Source organism: Chiloscyllium punctatum, chromosome 29 (genome assembly GCF_047496795.1).
Source record: "Chiloscyllium punctatum isolate Juve2018m chromosome 29, sChiPun1.3, whole genome shotgun sequence".
Lineage (NCBI taxonomy): Eukaryota > Metazoa > Chordata > Chondrichthyes > Orectolobiformes > Hemiscylliidae > Chiloscyllium > Chiloscyllium punctatum.
The window spans coordinates 73,559,282-73,577,706 of NC_092767.1; the positions used below are offsets into that span (position 1 = coordinate 73,559,282).

An 18,425-nucleotide genomic window follows, 5' to 3' on the forward strand; every position below is an offset into this window, starting at 1 on the left:
CCAGGACAGGTACAGTGTACAGTATACAGTTTAACAATTAAGAGTTACTCACATTAAGAGATGAGATGAATTTGTTTCTCACAGAAGGTTGAGTACATGGAACACTCTTCCTTTAAAAGGTGGTGGAAGCGGAGTCCTTGACTATCTTTTTAAGGCAGCAGTAGCTAGGTTCTTGTTAAACAAGGGATTGAAAGGTTAATAGTGCTAGGCAGAAATGTGTTCTGCGATTAAAGTCACATTGGCCAAGTTATTGTGTGACCAAGCACACTCAAGAGGCTGAATGGCCGACTGCTTCTTGAATGTTCAAACATCGTATCTGATCGAATTTACAAGCTTGTTGGCTGCTGGGCAGGAAAACTAGCAGTGGGATCTCCTCTTGCCCGTCAGTTGGTGAAGCTGGTGTGTGATGGGGAGAGGGTGTGGTGTGGAGTCAATATTCATAAAATTGTGTCAGTCGGTATATCCGTTTGTAACGCCTACTGCACCAGACTCAGTTGTGTTTGTTGAGCACAAGAAATGACTGAACAAACATTATTTTTAAAAACTCTGTTACGATCCACTCTTTCTCCAGCCACATTAACTCCCTTTCTTTTCTCTTTTTCAGTCTCTTCGATGCAGAGACCTTCCTGATACTAACACTAACCACCATATGAAGACTGTATAACATCTACCTCTGTTCCTTCCCTCCCACTTCTGTGACTGATGGCCTTTGTTGTGTTAAGATTAAAGGGGTGGGCGGGAGAGGGTGTGTTATATACTGTACATATATTGCTTGTTTTTACTGCCTGTAATGTATTGAGTGTCTGCCAAGTGACTGAGTAGGGATAAAGCTGAATTAACCTGGGCGTGTGCACTCTGAGAACATGCCTCAGTTGAAGGTGACTGTAAATAGACCTGTTAATGAAAGGTGTTTTTTCTTAAGGGTGTAATGAGCAACAGCTAATTAACCCCGTATAAACTGTTCTCCTGGGAAGTTAACAAGAAAGTCTCCTAAGATTTAGTGGTCTTAACTATTTGCTGATTAATTGCATAACGCAGCTAAGTCTGTACCATCTTCTCTGAAGTGAAAACTGATTTTACAAACATACTTATGCCAAAATTATTGTTCTTGAGGGGATGTTTGTGAATTTATTTTCTTCCAAATGTTTTGTTTTAATGTTTGACCTGTTAATGCTGAAGGTTGGCGTGATGTAATGAAGTGATGCAGCTTTCTTTTCCCCTTGGAAAATATTCTGCTGCAGGACACGCTCGGGAATCTGAAGCGCAGCGGATCTTTCACCAAACTCCGTGAATCTATTCGAAGAAGCAGCGAGAAGCTTGTCCAAAAACTGAAAGGGGTCACGGCACAGGACACCAGGTTGAGAAACCCAGGGTACGCTCAGTCATCCCCCTGATTTACAGGTTGGAAACCCCCATTCCGCTTCCTCTAGGTCTCTGTAAACTCCACCACTCCCACAAGTCTCATGTTAGGCTGTCCTGGGAGTGTTTGATAAGAACAGTACAGAGGGAACTATTTTCTGTATCTAATCCTGTGCTGTTGCAGTCCTGGGAGTGTTTGATGGGGGACAGTGTAGAAGGAGTTGTACTCTGCATCTAACCCTGTGCTGTTGCACTCATAGAGTCATAGTCATAAAGATATACAGCATGGAAACAGACCCTTCGGTCCAACCTGTCCGTGCCTACCAGATATCCCAGCCCATATCCCTCCAAACCCTTCCTATTCATATACCCATCCAAGTGCCTCCTAAATGTTGTAATTGTACCAGCCTCTACCACTTCCTCTGGCAGCTCATTCCATACCCATACCACCCTCTTTGTGAAAAGGTTGCCCCTTAGGTCTCTTTTATATCTTTCCCCTCTCACCTTAAACCTATGCTCTCTAGTTCTGGACACTCCGACCCCAGGGAAAAGACTTGGTCAATTTACCCTATCCATGTCCCTCATGATTTTGTAAAACTCAATAAGGTCACCCCTCAGCCTCCAATGCTCCAGGGAAAACAGTCCCAGCCTGTTCAGCCTCTCCCTGTAGCTCAGATCCTCCAACCCTGGCAACATCCTTGTAAATCCTTTGAAGTTTCACAACATCTTTTGCAAGCAATATTCCAACAGTGACCTAACCAATGTCCTGTACAGTTGCAACATGACCTCCCAAATCCTGTACTCAATACTCTGACCATTGAAGGAAAGCATACGACGCTGCCTTCACTACCCTATCTACCTGCGACTCCACTTTCAAAGAGCTATGAACCTGCACTCCAAGGTCTCTGTTCAGCAATACTCCCTAGGACCTTATCATTAAGTGTAGAAGTCCTGTTAAGATTTGCTTTCCCAAAATGCAGCACCTCTCATTTATCTGAATTAAACTCCATTTGCCACTCCTCTGCCCATTGGCCCATCTGGTCCTGGGAGTGTTTGATGAGGGACAGTGTGGAGGAACCTTTCGTCTGTAACTGACCCCATATCCTGGAGTGTTTGGTGGGGTCAGTGTCAAGGGATTTTATTTTCAGATTAAGAGTAGATGGAGCTCTACTCTGTATCTGACCCCATACTGTCCCTGTTTTGGGGCTATTTGTTGGGGATAGTATAGAGGGAGTTTTATTCTTAATCTCACGCCACGCTGACCCTGTCGTGGGAGTCTTTGATGGTGACTGTGTCAAGGAGCTTTTACTTTCAGTTTAAAAGCATAGAGGCAGCTTTACTCCGTATCTAACCCTGTGCTGTCCCTGTTCTTATTCTTCCCGGGGAGTGTTTGCCGGCACCTTCCAAGTGTGCGTGTTCAGTACAACCTCAGTTCCTACTTTTACTCCGTATCCTATTTAGAGTTATCCATCACTTGGCATTTTGATGTAGGTGGGTTGCAGGTGCTGGAGGCTGTCAGTGAGTTAATAGCCTGGGAGCTTGTCAGGGACTGGCTGGTGAGGCTGGGAACAGGACAGCAAGATTAATATTAAAGTCCTGTTTGTTTCCCTTGCAGAATGAAACGAGCAAATTCGCTGAATGTTCTGAACGTGAGCAGCAGAATGGCTGGAGACACATACCAGGTAGACTTTTTCACGACAAGACCATGTCTTTGTACCGGCAATTGATATTCCTGTTGATGGTCATCCAACTCTTAAAGTTATTGATAATAAGGTCTGTCAGCCCTCGCAGCCCTCTACCCAGGCTGAGAAGATAGCTGCTGCTTCTATGTCTGAAAGCACCGGTCCTGAGAGCGGCTGCTCACTGTTCACACAGCAATACAGTACTGAGTGAGTGTTGTGAGGGGCTGGGTCCACAGTGCAGTACTGAGTGAGTGTTGTGAGGGTCTGGGTCTGGGTCCACAGTGCAGTACTGAGTGAGTGCTGTGTGGGTCTGGGTCTGGGTCCACAGTGCAGTACTGAGTGAGTGTTGTCAGTCTGGGTCCACAGTGCAGTACTGAGTGAGTGTTGTGTGGGTCTGGGTCTGGGTCCACAGTGCAGTACTGAGTGTGTGCTGTCGGTCTGGGTCCACAGTGCAGTACTGAGTGTGTGCTGAGAGGGGCTGGGTCCACAGTGCAGTACTGAGTGTGTGTTGTCGGTGTGGGTCCACAGTGCAGTACTGAGTGAGTGCTGTCGGTCTGGGTCCATAGTGCAGTACTGAGTGTGTGCTGAGAGGGGCTGGGTCCACAGTGCAGTACTGAGTGAGTGCTGAGAGGGGCTGGGTCCACAGTGCAGTACTGAGTGAGTGTTGTGAGGGGCTGGGTCCACAGTGCAGTACTGAGTGAGTGCTGTCAGTCTGGGTCCACAGTGCAGTACTGAGTGAGTGCTGTCGGTCTGGGTCCACAGTGCAGTACTGAGTGTGTGCTTTCGGTCTGGGTCCACAGTGCAGTACTGAGTGTGTGCTGTCGGTCTGGGTCCACAGTGCAGTACTGAGTGAGTGTTGTGAGGGTCTGGGTCCACAGTGCAGTACTGAGTGAGTGCTGTCGGTCTGGGTCCACAGTGCAGTACTGAGTGTGTGCTGAGAGGGGCTGGGTCCACAGTGCAGTACTGAGTGTGTGCTGTGTGGGTCTGGGTCCACAGTGTAGTACTGAGTGTGTGTTGTGAGGGTCTGGGTCCACAGTGCAGTACTGAGTGAGTGTTGTGAGGGTCTGGGTCCACAGTGCAGTACTGAGTGAGTGCTGTCGGTCTGGATACACAGTGCAGTACTGAGTGAGTGCTGAGAGGGGCTGGGTCCACAGTGCAGTACTGAGTGTGTGCTGTAAGGGGCTGGGTCCACAGTGCAGTACTGAGTGTGTGTTGTGAGGGTCTGGGTCCACAGTGCAGTACTGAGTGAGTGTTGTGAGGGTCTGGGTCCACAGTGCAGTACTGAGTGAGTGCTGTCGGTCTGGATACACAGTGCAGTACTGAGTGAGTGCTGAGAGGGGCTGGGTCCACAGTGCAGTACTGAGTGTGTGCTGTGTGGGTCTGGGTCCACAGTGCAGTACTGAGTGAGTGCTGTCGGTCTGGGTCCACAGTGCAGGACTGAGTGAGTGTTGTCAGTCTGGGTCCACAGTGCAGTACTGAGTGTGTGCTGTAAGGGGCTGGGTCCACAGTGCAGTACTGAGTGTGTGCTGTCGGTCTGGGTCCACAGTGCAGTACTGAGTGTGTGTTGTGAGCGTCTGGGTCCACAGTGCAGGTCTGAGTGAGTGTTGTGAGGGTCTGGGTCCACAGTGCAGTACTGAGTGTGTGCTGTCGGTCTGGGTCCACAGTGCAGTACTGAGTGTGTGCTGTCGGTCTGGGTCCACAGTGCAGTACTGAGTGTGTGCTGAGAGGGGCTGGGTCCACAGTGCATTACTGAGTGTGTGCTGAGAGGGGCTGGGTCCACAGTGCAGGACTGAGTGTGTGCTGTCGGTCTGGGTCCACAGTGCAGTACTAAGTGTGTGCTGTAAGGGGCTGGGTCCACAGTGCAGTACTGAGTGAGTGCTGAGAGGGGCTGGGTCCACAGTGCAGTACTGAGTGTGTGCTGTCGGTCTGGGTCCACAGTGCAGTACTGAGTGTGTGCTGTAAGGGGCTGGGTCCACAGTGCAGTACTGAGTGTGTGCTGTCGGTCTGGGTCCACAGTGCAGTACTGAGTGTGTGTTGTGAGCGTCTGGGTCCACAGTGCAGGTCTGAGTGAGTGTTGTGAGGGTCTGGGTCCACAGTGCAGTACTGAGTGTGTGCTGTCGGTCTGGGTCCACAGTGCAGTACTGAGTGTGTGCTGTCGGTCTGGGTCCACAGTGCAGTACTGAGTGTGTGCTGAGAGGGGCTGGGTCCACAGTGCATTACTGAGTGTGTGCTGAGAGGGGCTGGGTCCACAGTGCAGTACTGAGTGTGTGCTGTCGGTCTCGGTCCACAGTGCAGTACTGAGTGTGTGCTGTCGGTCTGGGTCCACAGTGCAGTACTGAGTGTGTGTTGTGAGGGTCTGGGTCCACAGTGCAGTACTGAGTGAGTGTTGTGAGGGTCTGGGTCCACAGTGCAGTACTGAGTGAGTGTTGTGAGGGGCTGTGTCCACAGTGCAGTACTGAGTGAGTGCTGTAAGGGGCTGGGTCCACAGTGCAGTACTGAGTGTGTGCTGTCGGTCTGGGTCCACAGTGCAGTACTGAGTGTGTGCTGTAAGGGGCTGGGTCCACAGTGCAGTACTGAGTGAGTGCTGTAAGGGGCTGGGTCCACAGTGCAGTACTGAGTGAGTGTTGTAAGGTGCTGGGTCCACAGTGCAGTACTGAGTGTGTGCTGTCGGTCTGGGTCCACAGTGCAGTACTGAGTGTGTGCTGTGAGGGTCTGGGTCCACAGTGCAGTACTGAGTGTGTGCTGTCGGTCTGGGTCCACAGTGCAGTACTGAGTGTGTGCTGTCGGTCTGGGTCCACAGTGCAGTATTGAGCGTTTTCTGTCGGTCTGGGTCCACAGTGCAGTACTGAGTGTGTGCTGTAAGGGGCTGGGTCCACAGTGAAGTACTGAGTGTGTGTTGTCGGTCTGGGTCCACAGTGCAGTACTGAGTGTGATCTGTCGGTCTGGGTCCACAGTGCAGTACTGAGTGTGTGCTGTCGGTCTGGGTCCACAGTGCAGTACTGAGTGAGTGCTGAGAGGGGCTGGGTCCACAGTGCAGTACTGAGCGTGTTCTGTCGGTCTGGGTCCACAGTGCAGTACTGAGTGTGTGCTGTAAGGGGCTGGGTCCACAGTGAAGTACTGAGTGTGTGCTGTCGGTCTGGGTCCACAGTGCAGTACTGAGTGTGTGCTGTCGGTCTGGGTCCACAGTGCAGTACTGAGTGTGTGCTGTCGGTCTGGGTCCACAGTGCAGTACTGAGTGAGTGCTGAGAGGGGCTGGGTCCACAGTGCAGTACTGAGTGTGTGCTGTCGGTCTGGGTCCACAGTGCAGTACTGAGTGTGTGCTGTCGGTCTGGGTCCACAGTGCAGTACTGAGTGTGTGCTGAGAGGGTCTGGGTCCACAGTGCAGTACTGAGTGAGTGTTGTGAGGGTCTGGGTCCACAGTGCAGTACTGAGTGAGTGCTGTAAGGGGCTGGGTCCACAGTGCATTACTGAGTGTGTGCTGTCGGTCTGGGTCCACAGTGCAGTACTGAGTGTGTGCTGTAAGGGGCTGGGTCCATAGTGCAGTACTGAGTGAGTGTTGTAAGGGGCTGGGTCCACAGTGCAGTACTGAGTGTGTGCTGTCGGTCTGGGTCCACAGTGCAGTACGGAGTGTGTGCTGTAAGGGGCTGGGCCCACAGTGCAGTACTGAGTGCGTGCTGTCGGTCTGGGTCCACAGTGCAGTACTGAGTGTGTGCTGTCGGTCTGGGTCCACAGTGCAGTACTGAGTGAGTGCTGAGAGGGGCTGGGTCCACAGTGCAGTACTGAGTGTGTGCTGTCGGTCTGGGTCCACAGTGCAGTACTGAGTGTGTGCTGTCGGTCTGGGTCCACAGTGCAGTACTGAGTGTGTGCTGGAAGGGGCTGGGTCCACAGTGCAGTACTGAGTGTGTGCTGTCGGTCTGGGTCCACAGTGCAGTACTGACTGTGTGCTGTAAGGGGCTGGGTCCACAGTGCAGTACTGAGTGTGTGCTGTCGGTCTGGGTCCACAGTGCAGTACTGAGTGAGTGCTGAGAGGGGCTGGGTCCACAGTGCATTACTGAGTGTGTGCTGTCGGTCTGGGTCCACAGTGCAGTACTGAGTGAGTGCTGAGAGGGGCTGGGTCCACAGTGCAGTACTGAGTGTGTGCTGTGTGGGTCTGGGTCCACAGTGTAGTACTGAGTGAGTGCTGAGAGGGGCTGGGTCCACAGTGCAGTCCTGAGTGTGTGCTGTATGGGTCTGGGTCCACAGTGCAGTACTGAGTGAGTGCTGTCGGTCTGGGTCCACAGTGCAGTACTGAGTGTGTGCTGAGAGGGGCTGGGTCCACAGTGCAGTACTGAGTGTGTGCTGTCGGTCTGGGTCCACAGTGCAGTACTGAGTGAGTGTTGTCAGTCTGGGTCCACAGTGCAGTACTGAGTGTGTGCTGTAAGGGGCTGGGTCCACAGTGCAGTACTGAGTGAGTGTTGTCAGTCTGGGTCCACAGTGCAGTACTGAGTGTGTGCTGTAAGGGGCTGGGTCCACAGTGCAGTACTGAGTGAGTGCTGAGAGGGGCTGGGTCCACAGTGCAGTACTGAGTGTGTGCTGTCGGTCTGGGTCCACAGTGCAGTACTGAGTGTGTGTTGTGAGCGTCTGGGTCCACAGTGCAGTACTGAGTGAGTGTTGTGAGGGTCTGGGTCCACAGTGCAGTACTGAGTGTGTGCTGTCGGTCTGGGTCCACAGTGCAGTACTGAGTGTGTGCTGTCGGTCTGGGTCCACAGTGCAGTACTGAGTGTGTGCTGAGAGGGGCTGGGTCCACAGTGCAGTACTTAGTGAGTGTTGTAAGGGGCTGGGTCCATAGTGCAGTACTGAGTGTGTGCTGTAAGGGGCTGGGTCCATAGTGCAGTACTGAGTGAGTGTTGTGAGGGTCTGGGTCCACAGTGCAGTACTGAGTGAGTGTTGTGAGGGTCTGGGTCCACAGTGCAGTACTGAGTGAGTGTTGTGAGGGGCTGTGTCCACAGTGCAGTACTGAGTGAGTGCTGTAAGGGGCTGGGTCCACAGTGCAGTACTGAGTGTGTGCTGTCGGTCTGGGTCCACAGTGCAGTACTGAGTGTGTGCTGTAAGGGGCTGGGTCCACAGTGCAGTACTGAGTGAGTGCTGTAAGGGGCTGGGTCCACAGTGCAGTACTGAGTGAGTGTTGTAAGGTGCTGGGTCCACAGTGCAGTACTGAGTGTGTGCTGTCGGTCTGGGTCCACAGTGCAGTACTGAGTGTTTGCTGTGAGGGTCTGGGTCCACAGTGCAGTACTGAGTGTGTGCTGTAAGGGGCTGGGTCCACAGTGCAGTACTGAGTGTGTGCTGTCGGTCTGGGTCCACAGTGCAGTACTGAGTGAGTGTTGTCAGTCTGGGTCCACAGTGCAGTACTGAGTGTGTGCTGTCAGGGGCTGGGTCCACAGTGCAGTACTGAGTGTGTGCTGTCGGTCTGGGTCCACAGTGCAGTACTGAATGAGTGTTGTGAGGGTCTGGGTCCACAGTGCAGTACTTAGTGAGTGTTGTAAGGGGCTGGGTCCATAGTGCAGTACTGAGTGTGTGCTGTAAGGGGCTGGGTCCATAGTGCAGTACTGAGTGAGTGTTGTGAGGGTCTGGGTCCACAGTGCAGTACTGAGTGAGTGTTGTGAGGGTCTAGGTCCACAGTGCAGTACTGAGTGAGTGTTGTGAGGGGCTGTGTCCACAGTGCAGTACTGAGTGAGTGCTGTAAGGGGCTGGGTCCACAGTGCAGTACTGAGTGTGTGCTGTCGGTCTGGGTCCACAGTGCAGTACTGAGTGTGTGCTGTAAGGGGCTGGGTCCACAGTGCAGTACTGAGTGAGTGCTGTAAGGGGCTGGGTCCACAGTGCAGTACTGAGTGAGTGTTGTAAGGTGCTGGGTCCACAGTGCAGTACTGAGTGTGTGCTGTCGGTCTGGGTCCACAGTGCAGTACTGAGTGAGTGTTGTGAGGGTCTGGGTCCACAGTGCTGTACTGAGTGTGTGCTGTCGGTCTGGGTCCACAGTGCAGTACTGAGTGAGTGTTGTCAGTCTGGGTCCACAGTGCAGTACTGAGTGTGTGCTGTCGGTCTGGGTCCACAGTGCAGTACTGAGTGTGTGTTGTGAGGGTCTGGGTCCACAGTGCAGTACTGAATGAGTGTTGTGAGGGTCTGGGTCCACAGTGCAGTACTTAGTGAGTGTTGTAAGGGGCTGGGTCCATAGTGCAGTACTGAGTGTGTGCTGTAAGGGGCTGGGTCCATAGTGCAGTACTGAGTGAGTGTTGTCGGTCTGGGTCCACAGTGCAGTACTGAGTGTGTGCTGTAAGGGGCTGGGTCCACAGTGCAGTACTGAGTGAGTGCTGTAAGGGGCTGGGTCCACAGTGCAGTACTGAGTGTGTGCTGTCAGGGGCTGGGTCCACAGTGCAGTACTGAGTGTGTGCTGTCGGTCTGGGTCCACAGTGCAGTACTGAGTGTGTGCTGTAAGGGTCTGGGTCCACAGTGCTGTACTGAGTGTGTGCTGTCGGTCTGGGTCCACAGTGCAGTACTGAGTGAGTGTTGTCAGTCTGGGTCCACAGTGCAGTACTGAGTGTGTGCTGTCGGTCTGGGTCCACAGTGCAGTACTGAGTGTGTGTTGTGAGGGTCTGGGTCCACAGTGCAGTACTGAATGAGTGTTGTGAGGGTCTGGGTCCACAGTGCAGTACTTAGTGAGTGTTGTAAGGGGCTGGGTCCACAGTGCAGTACTGAGTGAGTGCTGTAAGGGGCTGGGTCCACAGTGCAGTACTGAGTGTGTGCTGTCGGTCTGGGTCCACAGTGCAGTACTGAGTGTGTGCTGTAAGGGGCTGGGTCCACAGTGCAGTACTGAGTGAGTGCTGTAAGGGGCTGGGTCCACAGTGCAGTACTGAGTGTGTGCTGTCAGGGGCTGGGTCCACAGTGCAGTACTGAGTGTGTGCTGTCGGTCTGGGTCCACAGTGCAGTACTGAGTGTGTGCTGTAAGGGTCTGGGTCCACAGTGCAGTACTGAGTGTGTGCTGTCGGTCTGGGTCCACAGTGCAGTACTGAGTGTGTGCTGTCGGTCTGGGTCCACAGTGCAGTACTGAGTGTGTGCTGTCGGTCTGGGTCCACAGTGCAGTACTGAGTGTGTGTTGTGAGGGTCTGGGTCCACAGTGCAGTACTGAATGAGTGTTGTGAGGGTCTGGGTCCACAGTGCAGTACTTAGTGAGTGTTGTAAGGGGCTGGGTCCATAGTGCAGTACTGAGTGTGTGCTGTAAGGGGCTGGGTCCATAGTGCAGTACTGAGTGAGTGTTGTGAGGGTCTGGGTCCACAGTGCAGTACTGAGTGAGTGTTGTGAGGGTCTGGGTCCACAGTGCAGTACTGAGTGAGTGTTGTGAGGGGCTGTGTCCACAGTGCAGTACTGAGTGAGTGCTGTAAGGGGCTGGGTCCACAGTGCAGTACTGAGTGTGTGCTGTCGGTCTGGGTCCACAGTGCAGTACTGAGTGTGTGCTGTAAGGGGCTGGGTCCACAGTGCAGTACTGAGTGAGTGCTGTAAGGGGCTGGGTCCACAGTGCAGTACTGAGTGAGTGTTGTAAGGTGCTGGGTCCACAGTGCAGTACTGAGTGTGTGCTGTCGGTCTGGGTCCACAGTGCAGTACTGAGTGTGTGCTGTGAGGGTCTGGGTCCACAGTGCAGTACTGAGTGTGTGCTGTCGGTCTGGGTCCACAGTGCCGTACTGAGTGTGTGTTGTGAGGGTCTGGGTCCACACTGCAGTACTGAGTGTGTGCTGTCGGTCTGGGTCCACAGTGCAGTACTGAGTGTGTTCTGTCGGTCTAGGTCCACAGTGCAGTACTGAGTGTGTGCTGTAAGGGGCTGGGTCCACAGTGCAGTACTGAGTGTGTGTTGTGAGGGGCTGGGTCCACAGTGAAGTACTGAGTGTGTGCTGTCGGTCTGGGTCCACAGTGCAGTACTGAGTGTGATCTGTCGGTCTGGGTCCACAGTGCAGTCCTGAGTGTGTGCTGTCGGTCTGGGTCCACAGTGCAGTACTGAGTGTGTGCTGTCGGTCTGGGTCCACAGTGCAGTACTGAGTGTGTGCTGTCGGTCTGGGTCCACAGTGCAGTACTGAGTGTGTGCTGTAAGGGGCTGGGTCCACAGTGCAGTACTGAGTGAGTGCTGAGAGGGGCTGGGTCCACAGTGCAGTACTGAGTGTGTGCTGTCGGTCTGGGTCCACAGTGCAGTACTGAGTGTGTGTTGTGAGCGTCTGGGTCCACAGTGCAGTACTGAGTGAGTGTTGTGAGGGTCTGGGTCCACAGTGCAGTACTGAGTGTGTGCTGAGAGGGTCTGGGTCCACAGTGCAGTACTGAGTGAGTGTTGTGAGGGTCTGGGTCCACAGTGCAGTACTGAGTGAGTGCTGTAAGGGGCTGGGTCCACAGTGCAGTACTGAGTGTGTGCTGTCGGTCTGGGTCCACAGTGCAGTACTGAGTGTGTGCTGTTAGGGGCTGGGTCCATAGTGCAGTACTGAGTGAGTGTTGTAAGGGGCTGGGTCCACAGTGCAGTACTGAGTGTGTGTTGTGAGGGTCTGGGTCCACAGTGCAGTACTGAGTGTGTGCTGTCGGTCTGGGTCCACAGTGCAGTACTGAGTGTGTGCTGTAAGGGGCTGGGTCCACAGTGCAGTACTGAGTGTGTGTTGTGAGGGGCTGGGTCCACAGTGCAGTACTGAGTGTGTGCTGTCGGTCTGGGTCCACTGTGCAGTACGGAGTGTGTGCTGTAAGGGGCTGGGTCCACAGTGCAGTACTGAGTGCGTGCTGTCGGTCTGGGTCCACAGTGCAGTACTGAGTGTGTGCTGTCGGTCGGGGTCCACAGTGCAGTACTGAGTGTGTGCTGGAAGGGGCTGGGTCCACAGTGCAGTACTGAGTGTGTGCTGTCGGTCTGGGTCCACAGTGCAGTACTGAGTGTGTGCTGTCGGTCTGGGTCCACAGTGCAGTACTGAGTGTGTGCTGTCGGTCTGGGTCCACAGTGCAGTACTGAGTGAGTGTTGTCAGTCTGGGTCCACAGTGCTGTACTGAGTGTGTGCTGTAAGGGTCTGGGTCCACAGTGCAGTACTGAGTGTGTGCTGTCGGTCTGGGTCCACAGTGCAGTACTGAGTGAGTGTTGTCAGTCTGGGTCCACAGTGCAGTACTGAGTGTGTGCTGAGAGGGGCTGGGTCCACAGTGCAGTACTGAGTGAGTGTTGTCAGTCTGGGTCCACAGTGCAGTACTGAGTGTGTGTTGTGAGGGTCTGGGTCCACAGTGCAGTACTGAGTGAGTGTTGTGAGGGTCTGGGTCCACAGTGCAGGACTGAGTGAGTGCTGTCGGTCTGGGTCCACAGTGCAGGACTGAGTGAGTGCTGTCGGTCTGGGTCCACAGTGCAGTACTGAGTGAGTGTTGTCAGTCTGGGTCCACAGTGCTGTACTGAGTGTGTGCTGTAAGGGGCTGGGTCCACAGTGCAGTACTGAGTGTGTGCTGAGAGGGGCTGGGTCCACAGTGCAGTACTGAGTGTGTGCTGTCGGTCTGGGTCCACAGTGCAGTACTGAGTGAGTGTTGTCAGTCTGGGTCCACAGTGCAGTACTGAGTGTGTGCTGTCAGGGGCTGGGTCCACAGTGCAGTACTGAGTGTGTGCTGTCGGTCTGGGTCCACAGTGCAGTACTGAGTGTGTGCTGTAAGGGTCTGGGTCCACAGTGCAGTACTGCGTGTGTGCTGTCGGTCTGGGTCCACAGTGCAGTACTGAGTGAGTGTTGTCAGTCTGGGTCCACAGTGCAGTACTGAGTGTGTGCTGAGAGGGGCTGGGTCCACAGTGCAGTACTGAGTGAGTGTTGTCGGTCTGGGTCCACAGTGCAGTACTGAGTGAGTGTTGTCAGTCTGGGTCCACAGTGCAGTACTGAGTGAGTGCTGTCGGTCTGGGTCCACAGTGCAGTACTGAGTGTGTGCTGTCGGTCTGGGTCCACAGTGCAGTTCTGAGTGAGTGTTGTGAGGGTCTGGGTCCACAGTGCAGTACTGAGTGAGTGCTGTCGGTCTGGGTCCACAGTGCAGTACTGAGTGTGTGCTGAGAGGGGCTGGGTCCACAGTGCAGTACTGAGTGTGTGCTGTCGGTCTGGGTCCACAGTGCAGTACTGAGTGTGTGCTGTCGGTCTGGGTCCACAGTGCAGTACTGAGTGTGTGCTGTCGGTCTGGGTCCACAGTGCAGTACTGAGTGTGTGCTGTCGGTCTGGGTCCACAGTGCAGTACTGAGTGTGTGCTGTAAGGGGCTGGGTCCACAGTGCAGTACTGACTGTGTGCTGTAAGGGGCTGGGTCCACAGTGCATTACTGAGTGTGTGCTGAGAGGGGCTGGGTCCACAGTGCAGTACTGAGTGTGTGCTGTCGGTCTGGGTCCACAGTGCAGTACTGAGTGAGTGTTGTAAGGGGCTGGGTCCACAGTGCAGTACTGAGTGAGTGCTGTCGGTCTGGGTCCACAGTGCAGTACTGAGTGAGTGCTGAGAGGGGCTGGGTCCACAGTGCAGTACTGAGTGTGTGCTGTGTGGGTCTGGGTCCACAGTGTAGTACTGAGTGAGTGTTGTGAGGGTCTGGGTCCACAGTGCAGTACTGAGTGAGTGTTGTGAGGGTCTGGGTCCACAGTGCAGTACTGAGTGAGTGCTGTCGGTCTGGATACACAGTGCAGTACTGAGTGAGTGCTGAGAGGGGCTGGGTCCACAGTGCAGTACTGAGTGTGTGCTGTAAGGGGCTGGGTCCACAGTGCAGTACTGAGTGTGTGTTGTGAGGGTCTGGGTCCACAGTGCAGTACTGAGTGAGTGTTGTGAGGGTCTGGGTCCACAGTGCAGTACTGAGTGAGTGCTGTCGGTCTGGATACACAGTGCAGTACTGAGTGAGTGCTGAGAGGGGCTGGGTCCACAGTGCAGTACTGAGTGTGTGCTGTGTGGGTCTGGGTCCACAGTGCAGTACTGAGTGAGTGCTGTCGGTCTGGGTCCACAGTGCAGGACTGAGTGAGTGTTGTCAGTCTGGGTCCACAGTGCAGTACTGAGTGTGTGCTGTAAGGGGCTGGGTCCACAGTGCACTACTGAGTGTGTGCTGTAAGGGGCTGGGTCCACAGTGCAGGACTGAGTGTGTGCTGTCGGTCTGGGTCCACAGTGCAGTACTAAGTGTGTGCTGTAAGGGGCTGGGTCCACAGTGCAGTACTGAGTGAGTGCTGAGAGGGGCTGGGTCCACAGTGCAGTACTGAGTGTGTGCTGTCGGTCTGGGTCCACAGTGCAGTACTGAGTGTGTGCTGTAAGGGGCTGGGTCCACAGTGCAGTACTGAGTGTGTGCTGTCGGTCTGGGTCCACAGTGCAGTACTGAGTGTGTGTTGTGAGCGTCTGGGTCCACAGTGCAGGTCTGAGTGAGTGTTGTGAGGGTTTGGGTCCACAGTGCAGTACTGAGTGTGTGCTGTCGGTCTGGGTCCACAGTGCAGTACTGAGTGTGTGCTGTCGGTCTGGGTCCACAGTGCAGTACTGAGTGTGTGCTGAGAGGGCTGGGTCCACAGTGCATTACTGAGTGTGTGCTGAGAGGGGCTGGGTCCACAGTGCAGTACTGAGTGTGTGCTGTCGGTCTCGGTCCACAGTGCAGTACTGAGTGTGTGCTGTCGGTCTGGGTCCACAGTGCAGTACTGAGTGTGTGTTGTGAGGGTCTGGGTCCACAGTGCAGTACTGAGTGAGTGTTGTGAGGGTCTGGGTCCACAGTGCAGTACTGAGTGAGTGTTGTGAGGGGCTGTGTCCACAGTGCAGTACTGAGTGAGTGCTGTAAGGGGCTGGGTCCACAGTGCAGTACTGAGTGTGTGCTGTCGGTCTGGGTCCACAGTGCAGTACTGAGTGTGTGCTGTGAGGGTCTGGGTCCACAGTGCAGTACTGAGTGTGTGCTGTCGGTCTGGGTCCACAGTGCAGTACTGAGTGTGTGTTGTGAGGGTCTGGGTCCACAGTGCAGTACTGAGTGTGTGCTGTCGGTCTGGGTCCACAGTGCAGTACTGAGCGTGTTCTGTCGGTCTGGGTCCACAGTGCAGTACTGAGTGTGTGCTGTAAGGGGCTGGGTCCACAGTGAAGTACTGAGTGTGTGTTGTCGGTCTGGGTCCACAGTGCAGTACTGAGTGTGATCTGTCGGTCTGGGTCCACAGTGCAGTACTGAGTGTGTGCTGTCGGTCTGGGTCCACAGTGCAGTACTGAGTGTGTGCTGTCGGTCTGGGTCCACAGTGCAGTACTGAGTGTGTGCTGTCGGTCTGGGTCCACAGTGCAGTACTGAGTGTGTGCTGAGAGGGGCTGGGTCCACAGTGCAGTACTGAGTGAGTGTTGTGAGGGTCTGGGTCCACAGTGCAGTACTGAGTGAGTGTTGTAAGGGGCTGGGTCCACAGTGCAGTACTGAGTGTGTGCTGTCGGTCTGGGTCCACAGTGCAGTACGGAGTGTGTGCTGTAAGGGGCTGGGTCCACAGTGCAGTACTGAGTGCGTGCTGTCGGTCTGGGTCCACAGTGCAGTACTGAGTGTGTGCTGTCGGTCTGGGTCCACAGTGCAGTACTGAGTGAGTGCTGAGAGGGGCTGGGTCCACAGTGCAGTACTGAGTGTGTGCTGTCGGTCTGGGTCCACAGTGCAGTACTGAGTGTGTGCTGTCGGTCTGGGTCCACAGTGCAGTACTGAGTGTGTGCTGGAAGGGGCTGGGTCCACAGTGCAGTACTGACTGTGTGCTGTAAGGGGCTGGGTCCACAGTGCAGTACTGAGTGTGTGCTGTCGGTCTGGGTCCACAGTGCAGTACTGAGTGAGTGCTGAGAGGGGCTGGGTCCACAGTGCAGTACTGAGTGTGTGCTGTCGGTCTGGGTCCACAGTGCAGTACTGAGTGAGTGCTGAGAGGGGCTGGGTCCACAGTGCAGTACTGAGTGTGTGCTGTGTGGGTCTGGGTCCACAGTGTAGTACTGAGTGAGTGTTGTGAGGGTCTGGGTCCACAGTGCAGTACTGAGTGAGTGTTGTGAGGGTCTGGGTCCACAGTGCAGTACTGAGTGTGTGCTGTCGGTCTGGGTCCACAGTGCAGTACTGAGTGTGTGTTGTGAGGGTCTGGGTCCACAGTGCAGTACTGAGTGAGTGCTGTGTGGGTCTGGGTCCACAGTGCAGTACTGAGTGTGTGCTGTCGGTCTGGGTCCACAGTGCAGTACTGAGTGAGTGCTGAGAGGGGCTGGGTCCACAGTGCAGTCCTGAGTGTGTGCTGTGTGGGTCTGGGTCCACAGTGCAGTACTGAGTGAGTGCTGTCGGTCTGGGTCCACAGTGCAGTACTGAGTGTGTGCTGAGAGGGGCTGGGTCCACAGTGCAGTACTGAGTGTGTGCTGTCGGTCTGGGTCCACAGTGCAGTACTGAGTGAGTGTTGTCAGTCTGGGTCCACAGTGCAGTGCTGAGTGTGTGCTGTAAGGGGCTGGGTCCACAGTGCAGTACTGAGTGTGTGCTGTCGGTCTGGGTCCACAGTGCAGTACTGAGTGTGTGCTGTAAGGGGCTGGGTCCACAGTGCAGTACTGAGTGAGTGCTGAGAGGGGCTGGGTCCACAGTGCAGTACTGAGTGTGTGCTGTCGGTCTGGGTCCACAGTGCAGTACTGAGTGTGTGTTGTGAGCGTCTGGGTCCACAGTGCAGTACTGAGTGAGTGTTGTGAGGGTCTGGGTCCACAGTGCAGTACTGAGTGTGTGCTGTCGGTCTGGGTCCACAGTGCAGTACTGAGTGTGTGCTGTCGGTCTGGGTCCACAGTGCAGTACTGAGTGTGTGCTGAGAGGGGCTGGGTCCACAGTGCAGTACTGAGTGAGTGTTGTCGGTCTGGGTCCACAGTGCAGTACTGAGTGAGTGTTGTCAGTCTGGGTCCACAGTGCAGTACTGAGTGTGTGTTGTGAGGGTCTGGGTCCACAGTGCTGTACTGAGTGTGTGCTGTAAGGGGCTGGGTCCACAGTGCAGTACTGAGTGTGTGCTGTCGGTCTGGGTCCACAGTGCAGTACTGAGTGAGTGTTGTCAGTCTGGGTCCACAGTGCAGTACTGAGTGTGTGCTGTCAGGGGCTGGGTCCACAGTGCAGTACTGAGTGTGTGCTGTCGGTCTGGGTCCACAGTGCAGTACTGAGTGTGTGCTGTAAGGGTCTGGGTCCACAGTGCAGTACTGAGTGTGTGCTGAGAGGGGCTGGGTCCACAGTGCAGTACTGAGTGTGTGCTGTCGGTCTGGGTCCACAGTGCAGTACTGAGTGTGTGCTGTCGGTCTGGGTCCACAGTGCAGTACTGAGTGTGTGCTGTCGGTCTGGGTCCACAGTGCAGTACTGAGTGTGTGCTGTCGGTCTGGGTCCACAGTGCAGTACTGAGTGTGTGTTGTGAGGGTCTGGGTCCACAGTGCAGTACTGAATGAGTGTTGTGAGGGTCTGGGTCCACAGTGCAGTACTTAGTGAGTGTTGTAAGGGGCTGGGTCCATAGTGCAGTACTGAGTGTGTGCTGTAAGGGGCTGGGTCCATAGTGCAGTACTGAGTGAGTGTTGTGAGGGTCTGGGTCCACAGTGCAGTACTGAGTGAGTGTTGTGAGGGTCTGGGTCCACAGTGCAGTACTGAGTGAGTGTTGTGAGGGGCTGTGTCCACAGTGCAGTACTGAGTGAGTGCTGTAAGGGGCTGGGTCCACAGTGCAGTACTGAGTGTGTGCTGTAAGGGGCTGGGTCCACAGTGCAGTACTGAGTGAGTGTTGTAAGGTGCTGGGTCCACAGTGCAGTACTGAGTGTGTGCTGTCGGTCTGGGTCCACAGTGCAGTACTGAGTGTGTGCTGTGAGGGTCTGGGTCCACAGTGCAGTACTGAGTGTGTGCTGTCGGTCTGGGTCCACAGTGCAGTACTGAGTGTGTGTTGTGAGGGTCTGGGTCCACACTGCAGTACTGAGTGTGTGCTGTCGGTCTGGGTCCACAGTGCAGTACTGAGTGTGTTCTGTCGGTCTGGGTCCACAGTGCAGTACTGAGTGTGTGCTGTAAGGGGCTGGGTCCACAGTGCAGTACTGAGTGTGTGTTGTGAGGGGCTGGGTCCACAGTGAAGTACTGAGTGTGTGCTGTCGGTCTGGGTCCACAGTGCAGTACTGAGTGTGATCTGTCGGTCTGGGTCCACAGTGCAGTCCTGAGTGTGTGCTGTCGGTCTGGGTCCACAGTGCAGTACTGAGTGTGTGCTGTCGGTCTGGGTCCACAGTGCAGTACTGAGTGTGTGCTGTCGGTCTGGGTCCACAGTGCAGTACTGAGTGAGTGCTGAGAGGGGCTGGGTCCACAGTGCAGTACTGAGTGTGTGCTGTCGGTCTGGGTCCACAGTGCAGTACTGAGTGTGTGCTGTAAGGGGCTGGGTCCACAGTGCAGTACTGAGTGAGTGCTGAGAGGGGCTG

General features: G+C 54.7%; 1 protein-coding gene across 6 annotated transcripts in view; it reads left to right on the forward strand.

Moving 5' to 3' along the window:
- klc3 (kinesin light chain 3) overlaps positions 1-18,425 on the forward strand; it is a 113,368-nt gene that overhangs the window by 72,688 nt on the left and 22,255 nt on the right. For 5 of the 6 annotated variants that reach the window (XM_072549414.1, XM_072549416.1, XM_072549417.1 and 2 more), the window contains 2 exons: positions 1,242-1,372; positions 2,975-3,041. In XM_072549414.1, the coding sequence (XP_072405515.1) occupies positions 1,242-1,372; positions 2,975-3,041 (198 nt within the window). The other variant, XM_072549418.1, reaches the window with a different exon arrangement.